We start from the raw sequence: 13,932 nt of genomic DNA, 5'->3' as shown, positions 1-13,932 counted from the left end.
TGAGCATTAACAACGACTACCTGATTGTTTTCTACTATAAAGAGATTTCCTGACTGGTCTCCGAGGTGTTATGACTAAGAATAAATCTTCTAGATTTAAATCACGAGAGCAAGCACTGAATTCTGGATCTCCAAAGCATGCCTTTGTTCAAACTAAATTGTAACATACATTGATCAAAATGAGGATCTGCAGAGAAAGGCAATACTTGACCCTCCAATACAAGGTCCCTCTTGTCTTGGGATGAACTGTCTAATAGGATTGGCAATTCTGGAAAAGTATCTGATTTAATACAGATTCTTATCAAAACAATGGAATGCTCATAAAAGTGATGGTAATGATGAAGTCATTTTATGCCAAGAGTTTAAGTTCTTGGGGAATGAAACTCTCCCTTTTGAATTAGACGTGGCTGGAAGGCAGAAAGGGGATGGAGTTAGAGAGAACTTTGCTTCTGCCTTGTCTCTATCTTTATCCACTCCCACTCCCTTTCTGCTTACAGACTCTCCTCAAGCACAGAATCTGTCTGATCCGACTAAAGAGTCCTTTTCCCCCTTGGCTAGCACGGCTACTGATCCATGCCTTAAACTCCCACTCCTTACATCAGAGACGCTTATTTGTTTATTTCAGCGTATGTCATCAATTGTTGCTAAGCTTGATGAACTTAAGGTTGCACTCAATAAACTATCTTCAATTTCAACTTCCTCCAAATATGAGACTATGAAGTCTGATTTATATTCTGCTGAAGGATCTCAAAAGATTTGTCAAGAGAACTCAGGTGATTTGGCTAATAATGTTAATTCTAATTTTGTCTCTACTCATTGCAAGGAGACTCCCAATGAAAGGGCAGCCCCTATAGGCTGTCTTAGTAAAGTTTTACAATTGAAGCAAGTTTCTCTTTTAATCTTCTTAAACCATTTGAACTCAAGCCGGTGGTCTAGTTGGTTTTTAATTAAGCGTTCTCTTGCACAACTTCTTTCTTTACATATTAATTTTATCGATCTCCAGTCATATGACATACAACCCACCAGAAGACCGAATACTCTTAAGCTTCTCCTTACTTTCAAGTCATCCTTAATTCCACTTTCTCTTCTACGTATGCATGATTTTTTGGCTATCTACGACATTCAGCCTCAAAGAGTTTTTGCTGATGTTTATTCTAAACCATTTAAAAGGAAGAGCTCTCCTGAAGTGTCAAACAGGAATCTCACTTCGGCTGTTAAATGCTCTGTGTTCCCTCAGGACATTTTCAGGACATTTTCCCTTTGTTCAGGACATTTTCCCTTTGGCTGACTCTGCTATGAATCAATTGCAAACTTTATCTGCTAAGATGGACTGCGAGTCCCTTAATAACTCTGGAAACAATCTTAGTATTTCTCCGGATGAATTGAACAGTAGTCAGCTTTTGTACTTATCAGAGATAAATTCTTTTTCTGATCATTCTTCTCTTTCCGCCTCTGGAATAGATGAACAATTAATTGTTATGCAGGAGGAACTGGAGTCTAGTCAGAGGATCTGTATTAAATCCGATACTTTGCCAGAATTGCCAATCCTATTAGACAGTTCATCCCAAGACAAGAGGGACCTTGTATTGGAGGGTCAAGTATTGCCTTTCTCTGCAGATCCACATTTTGATCAATGTATGTTACTCTTAAATTCAGGTTCATTCCGTCGACCTTTGCAGGAAGCTATTCAAACTAAGGCACCTATGCCTGCCCTACTGAATTTGCAAGATTCTGGTTCTCCAGCTCTCCTTCTTTGCTAGACCAGTCTTTTCAGTCTGAGAAGGAGGATCTTCAGGCATTTGCTGATTTTACTGGTCCAGATATGGAACATAGGCAAGTTTTGGATTATGCTAATATTGTAACTGGGCATTCTGACTGACAACTTTGTAAGAGCCGTTTTCTCAAAAGTCTCTTGTGGAATGTGGCCGGACTAAGGACAAAACTGCTGCATCTGGAATTTTGGAAATTTCTGGCAGATGCTGACCTTCCTTTTCTGCAGGAAACTTGGATGACCGAGGACCCATATTTGAATAGTTTTGTTACCTTTTCACTTGCAGCTATTCCTTCAATGAATAGAGGCAGAGCGACTTGTGGTCTCTGCATATCAGTTAAGACTGCTCTCAATTTTGAATGTCTTTCACTACCAAGTTGTGACCAGTTTGCTATGGCCCTTCTTGTTAAATCTAAGGCCCTGCTCCTATTACTCATTAATGTATACATTCCACCTTTGAATCGGATTGTTTGCATTAAGTCAATATGGTCTAAACTGAAATTATATATAGAAGGTCTTCAATGTTTGTATCCTCAAGCGCATTTGTTGATTGTCTGCGATTTCAATGCTAGGCTGTCTGACAACAATCAAAAACTATTTGCTAAGTTTAAATATTATTCATTTGATGGGGAAATTCAATACCCATTGTTAACTTGTCAATTTAAGGACTCCAAGGGAAATTTTGCTGGGCTATGCCTATTACAAACTTTTGATGAACTAAATTTGCATATTCTTAATGGGGCAATGTATGGTGATTATATATATTATATAGATTATATTATATAGATTATAGATTATATTAATATTATATTATATTATATATATTATATAGATTATATAGATTATATATATATACAGCTGAATATATATATTGGTCTAGTGCTGGCTTTTCAACAATTGATTATATGGCCATCTCGCCTTCGCTTTTTTCTCAGCTGGTAAATTTTAGAATTGTCATCCGGGGTGAGAGTGACCACCTCCCGGGGGAATTACTCCTAAATTTTGATACTTCACTTAAATCAGATGTGATTTGTACCCCCACTTCTGATCTGGAGGTTTGTCCCTCTCGGGTGAGATGGTCAGATAGTTTGGGTGCTAGGGTGGACTCCTTACTGACTTCTCGTAACATTGATATGCTTCGCTCAGTTATACTATCTGGTGGTTGTGAACTTGGGCCAGACTTTTTAAGATCTTATGACAAAATTATACAGGCCCTACAACCTATTCTTACTCGGCCAAAGCCTGGGGGAGCTGGTGGAATCTCAAAAAGCTCCCATGGGTGGTTTGATGAGGAGTGTTACAAAGCTAAACACCAACTTACTGCTGCCCTTTTGGTCCACAGAACTACTCTGACCTCTGCCTCATTGGCTGAGGTGACAGATAAGAAGAAAGTTTATAAACTTCTTATAAAGCGTAAAAAGGGCGAAGCAGATAAGGCTGACTGGAATCAATTAATTATGGCAGTTAAAGCTAGAAACTCTGCAGTCTTTTGGAGACTGATTACTTGTCAGTTACGATGCAATACTATTCTTTTTGATTATGTAATTCCCCCATTAGTTTGGGAGCAACATTTCATGAATTTATTCCAAAAGGAGGACGATTTAGTCTTCCATTCAACAGACACTTCGGCCCCATCATCGGACTGGCCTCCAGTGTCATGCAGTGAAATTAATGCTCTTATTACCCAGTTGAAATCAGACAAAGCCCCAGGTATTGACCATATTACCGCAGAGATATTTAAGAGTAACATGGCTTGGTGGTCCCCTGTTTTAGCTTCCCTATTCACTTTTATAGACCGAACTACTCAGATTCCGAGTGATTGGGGCATAGTGATAATTATTCCTATCACAAAAAGGGAGATAGGAGACTCCCAGAGAACTATCGCCCAATTAGTTTACTTAGTACTATTGCTAAACTCTATGCTAGGCATTTGTATGGTAAATTGGTGGATTGGTGCAATAGAGAAAACATTCTATCGGATGAGCAATTTGGATTTAGAACGGATCGATCAGTTTTGGATCCGGCTTTAATCCTTCAACATCTTGTTGGGAAATATGTGCTTGCCCATAAGGCTGCCCTTTTTGCCGCCTTTATCAATTTTAGGACTGCATTTGATTTGATCCCACGTGATAAATTACCAGTACCAGTACTTCCTTAGTAAGATGCCCAGATCTAGAACAACGAACTCTAATCCGAGAATTATCATGAAGCTTACGAATGAGGCATAAAAGATGATGATCAATTGTGGATTCAGACAGCTTAGACCATAATTTAAACTGATTGATCCGCTCTAAATCCAAATTGCTCATCCGATAGAATGTTTTCTCTGTCACATCTTGGCTCCCTTGCTGTTTAACCTATATATTAATTCTTTGATCGCTCACTTGAATCAACTGCATCATCATCCTCCTAAGTTAGGGACAAGAAATTTATCCATTTTGCTTTATGCTGATGATGCAGTAATTCTATCTAGAACTCAAGTGGGTTTAAGGAGAGCTATGAGTGTCCCTTGATGATTATTGTAAGTTGAATCTGTTGGAAGTTAATTGTTCCAAAACAAAAATTGCAGTATTTGCAAGGCGCCCTAGTTTACATCACTGGTTCTTTAATGGAGTCCAGCTTGAACAAGAGAAACAATTCAAATATCTCGGGATTGTTTTTTCTGCTACTGGATCATGACTGTTGCACAGAGATTATGTTATCCAGAGTGGAAGAAGAAGTGCTAATTTGATCCAGTCCTTTTTCCGCTCTAGAGGTGCTCAGTATGTTCCAGCAGCCATCAAACTATTTAATGCAAAGGTAAGGGCTCAACTACTGTATGGTGTTCAATTGGGGCTATACTCCAGTTTTGAGAAAGTTGAGGCAATGAAATCAACCTTTCTGAAAAACATCTTCCAAGTACCTGGTTGTGTGCCCAGAGTAGTGCTGCGCCTTGAGGCAGGATTGATTAAGGTTGAAGCTTGGGTATGGTTTTTCATTTTGAGCTATTGGCTCAAATTGATTTTTAGGCCTATTGGTATTGTCCCATTGATTTTTCAAGATTCTTATCGCTCAGCCTGGTTGGAAGCTATTGAAGGGAGATTGCACTATTATGGATTTTCACCTGCAGCCATTCTTAGTTTGCCTTATGAGGAGGCTAGGGGCAGACTTAAGGAAAGGATTCTGGATGTGGAATCTCAGATTGACAGGAGTCTAATTCCTAGGGGTGTTTTCCTGAATGTTGAAACTGTAAGCTATTCTCCAGCTAGATATTTATCTCTTCTTACAGTACCTAAATTTCGTAGGGCTTTAACTTTGGCCTGTTGTAACACCATGAATACAGCTGTGCTGCAGGGAGATTCCAAAATATTCCTTATCATTGCCGTGTTTGTCCATGTGGATCGGGAGAAGTTGAGACGACGGCTCATGTTCTTTTGTATTGCCAATTTTACAGTAACATTAGGAAGAAATATATTTCACCTCAACTTAGCCTGTTTCCAGGATTAACTGAAATGGATTATTTAAATTTAATTTTAAAGGATTGTAAAGAGGAGTACTTACTCAATGTTGCTAAATTCTGTTATATTTGTGGTGTTATTCGGAATGAAGTTGTTAATTCTAAATGATTTTATTTTTGTAATTCTGGCCATTGGCTCTATTAATAAAGACTGACTTGAGACTCTTTCACATTGACACTTTGGCTGATTTGAGTTCATCCTCCTATTTACAATGGTCTTCCTAGTAGGAGCAGATGTGAAGGAGGGGCAGGGTGCCTAACTGATAGTTGTGCAAAACCAGGAATCTCAGCAGGTTTAGTATTTTTCAGCCCTGCATGTCAAGGTCCATCTTCCAAAATAAGCTTCCAGATGGAGGGTTTCCCCCCCTGTTTCCTTCTGTGCATTCCTACAGTAAACCACATGAGGAATGGAATGTGATTTTCCACACAAGAACCAGATCACGGTTGTTCTAATGTATATTCTCCTCTGTTATTCACATCAGTGGGCACAATATAATGAGCGAGCCAAGCCTTTTTGCCCCAGGACGACATAACTGTACTGACCTTCTCTGGCAGCATTTTAAAGACAACGAGCACTTCTGAAGAGTGAGGAATAAACCACAGGTTCAAGAAGGATCCTCCATCGGCAGACATCAAGCAACGGGAGCGTGGCTGGAATGACCTGTGTTTTTATGGGAAGAAGCTGAATTGCATGGGCAATAACACCAACAAGTTCTGGGCAACCTGGGGGCTTTATTTTGTTCTTTAAAAAAAAAAACCAAAACAACCCATATATCCCACCTTTCATGCCAAGGCAACCCAAAGCAGCCTACCTTTAAAAAAAAAAAAGTAATAAAACAGCCCACTATAATATGGGCGGGGGCGGGGGAGAAATAACACAGGAGAGAAAAAACAGACAGGCCTTCCTACATGTCTGGCATTTTTCAATTGTTTTAAAATGCCAGTTTCTCTTTTGCTGCACATTATATACACAATACAACACACCAACAAGAAACTTGATCTCCAGAATACTCCCCATTCTAGCCGTGGGCTTACTGAGAAAACTGGAAGCACTGATACTGTTGCACAGTGGAAGCTAAACACGTGTGGAACTGATATGCCTGGGTGGGAGAACACTGCTTGAATTAGTTGCAGTTGTAAATCATTTTGGATCTTTTAAAATATATGGGGCTGGTTTGGACAATACATGTGATTGTTCCCATCCAACATGCGATGAGGGGCATGAGCATGAACATCCTGCAGCATAAGCACTTGTGCGGGTGGACTATCCAACCACGCTTCACGTGAAATTTAATAGTCCATCATATATGCAGCATTTAAAGCACATGTGAAGGAGTATTTGGGTGGCTCATCCTCTACACAATGAGCGATCATTTGTCTGCCCATCATGCAATGAGACATGTCAGCATGCATAGCCAGCCCCACTCAAGTGCACCATTGTGCTGCCATATAATCAGTAGCTCAGGGAGGGCATAGGTGGCTTGTGTATGGCCCCGTTGGCTGCCCCCCAACCCGGTGGCGGCTCTTCCCCCATGACACCCCTTCTCTTTCTACGAGGTGGGTGGGATGCCCCTTCTCTCCCCACCACACATGGTGATGGCAGTAGTGGCAGCTGAGCGGCAGGCTGCTCCCTCAGGGAGGCCACTGCCACTGCCACTCAGTGGGGAGAAAAGAGGTGCCAGGGGGCCCACTGCTAGGTCTCCAGCATGGCGAGCATGGCGGCCCTGACAGCAGCTGCACATGAGTTCTTGGAACCCATGCACACAATTACAGGTCCACTCCTCCTCCAACTGGCCATTATAGATCGAGAAACCAATCTAGGTAGCTATTTTCTGTTCTAGAGCTCGAAAAGCCACATCAGCCATTCCAAGCTTCTCAGTGTGTTTATAATTATGATAAACAGAGAAGCACACATACACAAGTATAGCAGGCTCCCCAAGCCAGCTATCTCTCCCTCTACTGTTTAGCTAAAGCTAGTCAGTTAGCCTTGTACAATGTACTTTGAGAATGGAGCTTACCATCTTTATTAACTTGCAGTTTCCCAAATAATCCTGCCTCTCTATAAACATATCACCTGACCTTTGCAAATACTACTGAATGTGTGTCAAAACTCAGAAAGAAACAAACTGTTGGCTAGTAGCATGTTGTCCCATTCTAAACAATCTGCAAAAGAACACAATATGGAACTCTGGAAACCAGAAACAGTTCCTTAAACCAATTACAAACCTGGGATCATCCTCAAGCTTTTCTTTTCGTTCTCGTTCCCCTTTCTTCTCATGTGGCAACCCTATAACGAAGTACTTGTCTCTCACACTGGGGAACTCATCTAGCAAAGCTTTTATACTGTTGTAATATGCAAGGATCTGACTCCGAAGGGAGTACTGTGATAGACAATGATTCATCCTAAGTGGTACAAAAATTTGAGCATTACACAAAATACATTGCTAATATCTGAGACAATAGAGTCTTCCCTACTTTATTATTTTCTCTCACCAACCTGTGATATTTCCAGGTTATAAATATTCAAAAGGAAGAAACCTCAAATATTCAAAATGAAGAAACTGGCATGAGTGGATAATGCCTATATTGTAAAATATTCAGCTTTCATTAGAAAGAAAGGTAGTGTTTCTTGGAATGCAGCTATTATTAAGCATTGTTCACATTGTCCCTTTTGACATATGATATACATATGATTCAGATAATGAGGGAACGTGGTTGCATTTACTGCTTGGACTGTGAAAATTCAATATCTTCTGTTACAGGCTTCTTGTGTCCCCTTGGGCAAGTCACTTAGGACTGGATGAGGAATCTGCTATGTAAATGGTCTATAAACACTGCAAATGTAAACTATTTTTCTTATCTCAGTGAAGCAAACTTCACACACATTAATCTTAGGAAAATAAAGAAATACTAGCTGATCCAGCGCAGAGCATCTGCGCCCCTCGTTCTCCTTGTTTCTCCTCTTCATCTTCATTTTCCCTTTCCCTTCAGCCCCAGCCCGTTCTCCTTCCCGCCCTCCCCTTAGTCACAGTCCGTTCTCCTTCCCGCCCTCCCTTCAGCCCCAGTCCATTCTGTCCCTCCCAATCCATTTTCTCTCGCCAACCGCCAACCGGCCATTTTCTCTCGCCTCCTCAGCTGCAGCCGCCATTTTTTCTCTAGCCTTCCCCATGGCTATCTGGCAGCTCTCCAAACTCTCATGAGAGCTGCCATGCATGGGATTAGCCACGGGTACGTCTTAGAGAAATAAATATAAAGAAGATAGTACTTACTTATGGCAGTATTCAGCAATCACTTCCCTTTTGACTTTGTCAACTGCATCCTATAAAAAATTATACCATTTTGAAAATTGTATTTTATTTATTGTTCAGTTTTTTATACCACCTTTCATAAAACATCCCAAGGCAATTTACAAAACTTAAAATACAATACAATTCCATTTTAAAAATCACATTTAAAACCTTAAAATCAGTTAAACAGTCAAAACCATAAAACACTGAACTGGTCTTGTGGTAGCAAGCATGACTTGTCCCCTTAGCTAAGCAGGGTCTGCCGTGGTTGCATATGAATGGGAGACTAAAAGTGTGAGCACTGTCAGATATTCCCTTCAGGGGAAGGAGCTGCTCTGGGAAGAGCATCTAGGATCCAAGTTCCCTCCCTAGTTTCTCCAAGATAGGGCTGAGAGAGATTCCTGCCTGCAAACTTGGAGGAGCTGCTGCCAGTTTGTGAAGACAATACTGAGCTAGACAGACCAATGGTCTGACTTAATATATGGCAGCTTCCTATGTTCCACCAAAAATCCACCATAAAAATACAGGGAAGCTGAAAGAACCTGGCAGCACCAAAGAAGTAAAAGCCTGAACAAATAAAAAGGTCTTTGGTTGTTTTTTAAAAGCAGCCACAGATTTCACAGAGCAGATGTTCACTGGGAGAGCATTCCAGAGCCTGGGGGCAACAACAGAGAAGGCCCTGTGCCACATGCATGACAATTTAGCCTTTTTCAACATCTGCACACAAAGCAAAGGCCTCTCTGAGAACTTTTTTGGCAGGCAGAAACTCTTGGGAGCAGGCAGTCCTTCAGGTATCCAGGAACCAAGCCATTAAGGGCACTAAAGGTAATAACCAGCACCTTGAATTGGATCCAGAAACAAATTGCCAGCCAATGCAGCTCTTTCTTAATAGGTGTAATATGCTATGAGCAAGCAATTCTAGAGAGAACCCTGAGTCAAATAAATAACATTTTCCTGCATGCACATAAGGGAGAAAGTACTCTATTTTGTATGATTATTGTTTATACACACAGTGTGACAAATGCCATTGTGTAACTGGCACATGATGTTGTGTTTATTTTCCTATAACTGAGTAGGAAAAATGAAGTATAAAGTGGCTGTCAAGCATCAGCTTTCATCAAGTAAAAAGACCAGTCTGTAGTAACCACATAAGTTAGGAGTTTCATAAGATTGTTTTCAGAAGATTTCCATAATTTGGAATAATTATAAATACAAGCTAAAGAAATATCAGAAAGATATGCTTTCCATAATTTCCATAATATGATTTCCATAATTTGGAATAATTATAAATACAAACTAAAGAAATATCAGAAAGATATGCTTTCCATAATTTCCATAATATGATTTCCATAATTTGGAATAATTATAAATACAAACTAAAGAAATATCAGAAAGATATGCTTCACTAGGAAGATGTATTTTGAAAAAAATTATTGGGAGGCATTCAGGCTAGTCTTGTGCTAGTGTAAATGCGGTTGCACTAGTGTAAGCATTGTGCAAGATTATTGCATGAAGAAAGTAATCTCTGTTACAGACAAGTTTTTGTTCTAGCAGAAGATGTGCTAGTAATAGCACAACACAATGAGCAACACAACACACAGACTCTTGAATAACCTCATATATATCTGAGAGAAGGTTTCTGTTCTACCACAGATCAGCAACACAGAGCCCTGCAATGGCAAAGAGTCCTTCAGCAAGTGACACTGAATCTGCCTATTGTCTTATGGAGTGGTTTCTTGGATGTGTTGAAAATGTTTTTTTTTTGTTTGCAGTTTAGCTAATCTAATCCCAAAAGCTCTGGGAAGGTAGCAATAGACAGAGACATGCAAAAAAACTAAAATATATTTTTCCAACTAATTCTAGTTCAATAGTAGTAGTAGTAGTAGTTTTAAATTTTAATTATGAATGCCTTGATCCAGGCAACTGTGGAGAAAGCACCTCCATGCAGAGGGTTCTCCACAGGGCATAATACCACCTCTCAATAACTGAGCAAAGTAGCACCCATTTTCAGTTCTGCAGCTAGGATCATACCAACATTTCTTGCTAAATGAATACATCTTTCATTATTCTTGTCCGCTAATATTAGTGTTAATATTAGTGTAACGTTCTTTTAATGTTAGTATAAACTGCCCTGGGCCTCTTTGGTAAGGGCAGTATATAAACAAAACAAAACAAAACAAAACAAAACAAAACAAAACAAAACAAAACAAAACAAAAACACATGCAAGACACATTTCCTTTTGTTCGCCATAACTCTCATTATAGAACTACTATGATAAGGTTCTTTTGACAAATTCAAAGCCTGAACATAATGGCAAGGCTGACTGTGAGTCATTCTAAAAACATGAAGGTAAGTTAATTCCTAAAGGATTTTTTTATACACTTACAGGATTTTGCATTCTACTCCCCAGGATTTGTTTCTTTTGAATGAATGTGTTTAGCATCATGTCCCGTGGACCTTGTTTCTCCAACTGAATGGAAACAAAAGCTTCCGGAGGCCTAGGGAATTAATGACAACACTCTCCTTGAGGTGAACTATAACTGAAAATGTTATTCTGTTACAAGGCAAGTTGAATAACTGAACAAGTATTTTCTGCACAAATCTGTACATTTTAAGTATTTAGTACTTCAACTTTATGACATGATTGGATGGATCTCTAGGTTCAGTTTAGCCTGAGAGTCCTTGTTGGCATGCTACACAGACGTACACAGAATGGACTCTGCAATCCATTCTACAATCAAGTTACCTCTTCAGATTGCAGCGTCCAGCTGCAAAACGCACAACAGAATATGAAACCAATGGAATTGTTGCCAGCAATTGGTTTTCTGTTTCATTCGCAGCAGTAGAACTTCTGCCACTTGCTGAGCTGCTCTGGCTCCTCAGACTCAGGCTTCCTTCCTGAAATGTAAGGCACATACTTTCTACATAGCACAGAGGTACAGGAAGCACATTGAAAAGGAGAGATTAAGTACAATAATGAAGATACCTGTAGATGTGAAAGCCATATATGAGATGTTCATAACTGAGCACGAAATTTTTACACCACATGATTATTATTTTTTAAAAAGCAATTTTCACAGTAATTTATGATGTGGTGAAGTCTTTTCTAGGTAATGTTCTTACATAAAACTCCATATGCAACACACCTTCATGCAGTGAATGATTGGTATGAACCATATGTCCACTAGAGTGGTCAGTACCCAATTTAGCAATATTATAGCTGCCATTTTGGCATGTGCTGTTTGAACGCTAAGAGGGTGCAGCAAGGTGTGTAACAGGGAACACTAGAACCTATACGTTCAGGTGGAAAAAACAGCATGTGAGAGAAAAAACACAGAGAAAAAACCTCAAGCAGACAAAGAGATATAATCCCCTTCCCACCTGCCCTTCCTCTGTGCTGACTGCAGTTTTTTAGAGGAAAGTTACACATAACTCTTTGTGATGCATAGTTTGACTTTTGCAGGGGGTGGGGGTGGGGAGAATGCTAACCTTCATATCCACAGTTCGTATGGGCTCCATCAAGTCACAAAATACAGCCTGTTGAACAGCAACGAGGAGCATGTTTTTATGAGTGACCTGGCAGGCAAGAGCAGTCTGTAAATTTTCCACCCCAGACTGCAATAAAAGCTGAAGGTAAAGATGAAACAAAAGAAACTACAGATTATGAATCATATAACCATTATGTCAAATTGTTACAAGATTCTTTCTTGGCATTGTTGCCTGTATCTTTGGGCTCATCAATAACTATACGCTTGCCTGAGCATTGGAATATTTTCTTTCACTCACATTCAGATACAGGACTCTATCCTACATGGAATCTTGAAACACAGTTCATTACAATCTAGAATAATAACGTGGGATGCCATATAGAGAAAGTGAATGGATTGAAATAAGTTGGTCATAAATTTGCTACTGGTAATTCTGAAACTGTCACTAGCACTGAAATGTTTTCTTCAGAAAACATATTACTCTTGTTCCATCCCTGGACCACTGCTATTCAAGTGTACTGGCTAGATGCATCATGGGAAGAAAGACCCCTGAGAGAGCATGGGACATAATCATCGCTTTCACAGTATACATAATATTTCACAATATTTATTATTTGTTCAGCACTTATAGTTACAGTAGCTGCTTCATCTTGGGAATGGTGAGTCTGGAATTTATATGGCAATTGTATGCACATCTATTCAGAAGTAAGCCCTGCTGAGTTCTTGGGACGTACTCCCAATAAATGTGCACAGGATCCAGTGACAACCCAAGGCCTCTTTGCCACAACAAATAAGCTAAAAGAGGAGGAGGAGGAGGAGGAGGAGGAGGAGGAGGAGAGAACAGCTTCATGCTGAGATGGATTGAAAAATAATAATCCAGTCACCTGAAGAATGCTTTCTCTTGTGCGAAAGCTAAATTTTCCAATTTTATTGTCAATATCTTGGATGCTTAGCATTAAGCTGGATGGAATATATCTGCAGGAGAAAGATTTTTTTATTTAAAAACAAAACAAAACACCAACCAAAAACCTCAGAATCGATAGAATTCAAATTCTCCTCAGCCTAGATTTTAAAATAAAAGAGAAAAGTGCTCACCTTACTTCTTCTTCTGTACACCTTTCACATTGAATTACAAAGAATTTCAACCTTTCTTTACACATTTAGGACTACACATAACATGCTTCCAATTACATCATTGAAGGAAAGGCAAAGTTAAACACATTCCTAAATGCTGATCATCATTTAAGCAACATTTTAAAAATACATAGATGTGTATCATTCCTTGTTTTGAGATGTATTAGTTCTGAGATGTATTAGTTTTGTATGATCGATTTGAAGTTATCTGTTTCTCAATGCTACCACAGATTTCTGAAGTATATTAATGATAAATAATTCATTCCACTAAAGTTTGTGATTGAACAGAGAGAGCCAGTATAATTCTGGTTTCATATGGAAGATAGGCACCAAACAGACTGCAAAATCTACAGATTAATCTTTGAGAACAAACCTCAACTCCATCTTCCTGGACAGAATCCGTAAAGAGCAGTACACCACTGCACATTAGCCCATGGGAGAGCATGTGGGCTAAATTGCTAGGCTGCCATTGCAAAACAATGAGATGGGGCGGGAAGGCCAGGCCGTTTTACTGTAAAACCTGCACTGCACAGTGGCATCCGACAACCAATTCAAACAACAAATGAATGAATGGTATTGGTGAGCCTGGCCTGGTGGCTGGAAGCCTAGGTCAACAGATATGGCATTTTAAACGTATGGCACAGTCTATGGCCCCTCTTGTTTGTTATTCAGCAGAAGCTATGTGGCACATCTGACCACTTCCCTGCAAACCACACCCTCCTTGGCACCTAGTGAACAAGCCTCCTGACATGCAGG

General features: G+C 39.7%; 1 protein-coding gene across 1 annotated transcript in view; it reads right to left on the bottom strand.

The window, feature by feature from the left end:
- Nucleotides 1-4,134: 4,134 nt before the first annotated feature.
- Nucleotides 4,135-13,932, bottom strand: part of LOC128339212 (uncharacterized) — a 40,391-nt gene continuing 30,593 nt past the window's right edge. Inside the window, exons 13-20 of the mRNA XM_053282749.1 lie at nucleotides 12,927-13,017; nucleotides 12,044-12,181; nucleotides 11,301-11,452; nucleotides 10,941-11,052; nucleotides 8,536-8,585; nucleotides 7,493-7,669; nucleotides 5,810-5,927; nucleotides 4,135-4,179 (exon numbers count right to left, since the gene is read on the bottom strand). Of these exons, the coding sequence (XP_053138724.1) occupies nucleotides 4,135-4,179; nucleotides 5,810-5,927; nucleotides 7,493-7,669; nucleotides 8,536-8,585; nucleotides 10,941-11,052; nucleotides 11,301-11,452; nucleotides 12,044-12,181; nucleotides 12,927-13,017 (883 nt within the window). The remainder of the gene's footprint in view (nucleotides 4,180-5,809; nucleotides 5,928-7,492; nucleotides 7,670-8,535; nucleotides 8,586-10,940; nucleotides 11,053-11,300; nucleotides 11,453-12,043; nucleotides 12,182-12,926; nucleotides 13,018-13,932) is intronic.

This window comes from Hemicordylus capensis, chromosome 1, assembly GCF_027244095.1.
Source record: "Hemicordylus capensis ecotype Gifberg chromosome 1, rHemCap1.1.pri, whole genome shotgun sequence".
NCBI lineage: Eukaryota > Metazoa > Chordata > Lepidosauria > Squamata > Cordylidae > Hemicordylus > Hemicordylus capensis.
The sequence above is the reverse complement of the archived record's forward strand: the minus strand, read 5'-3'. Positions and strand labels throughout refer to the sequence as shown.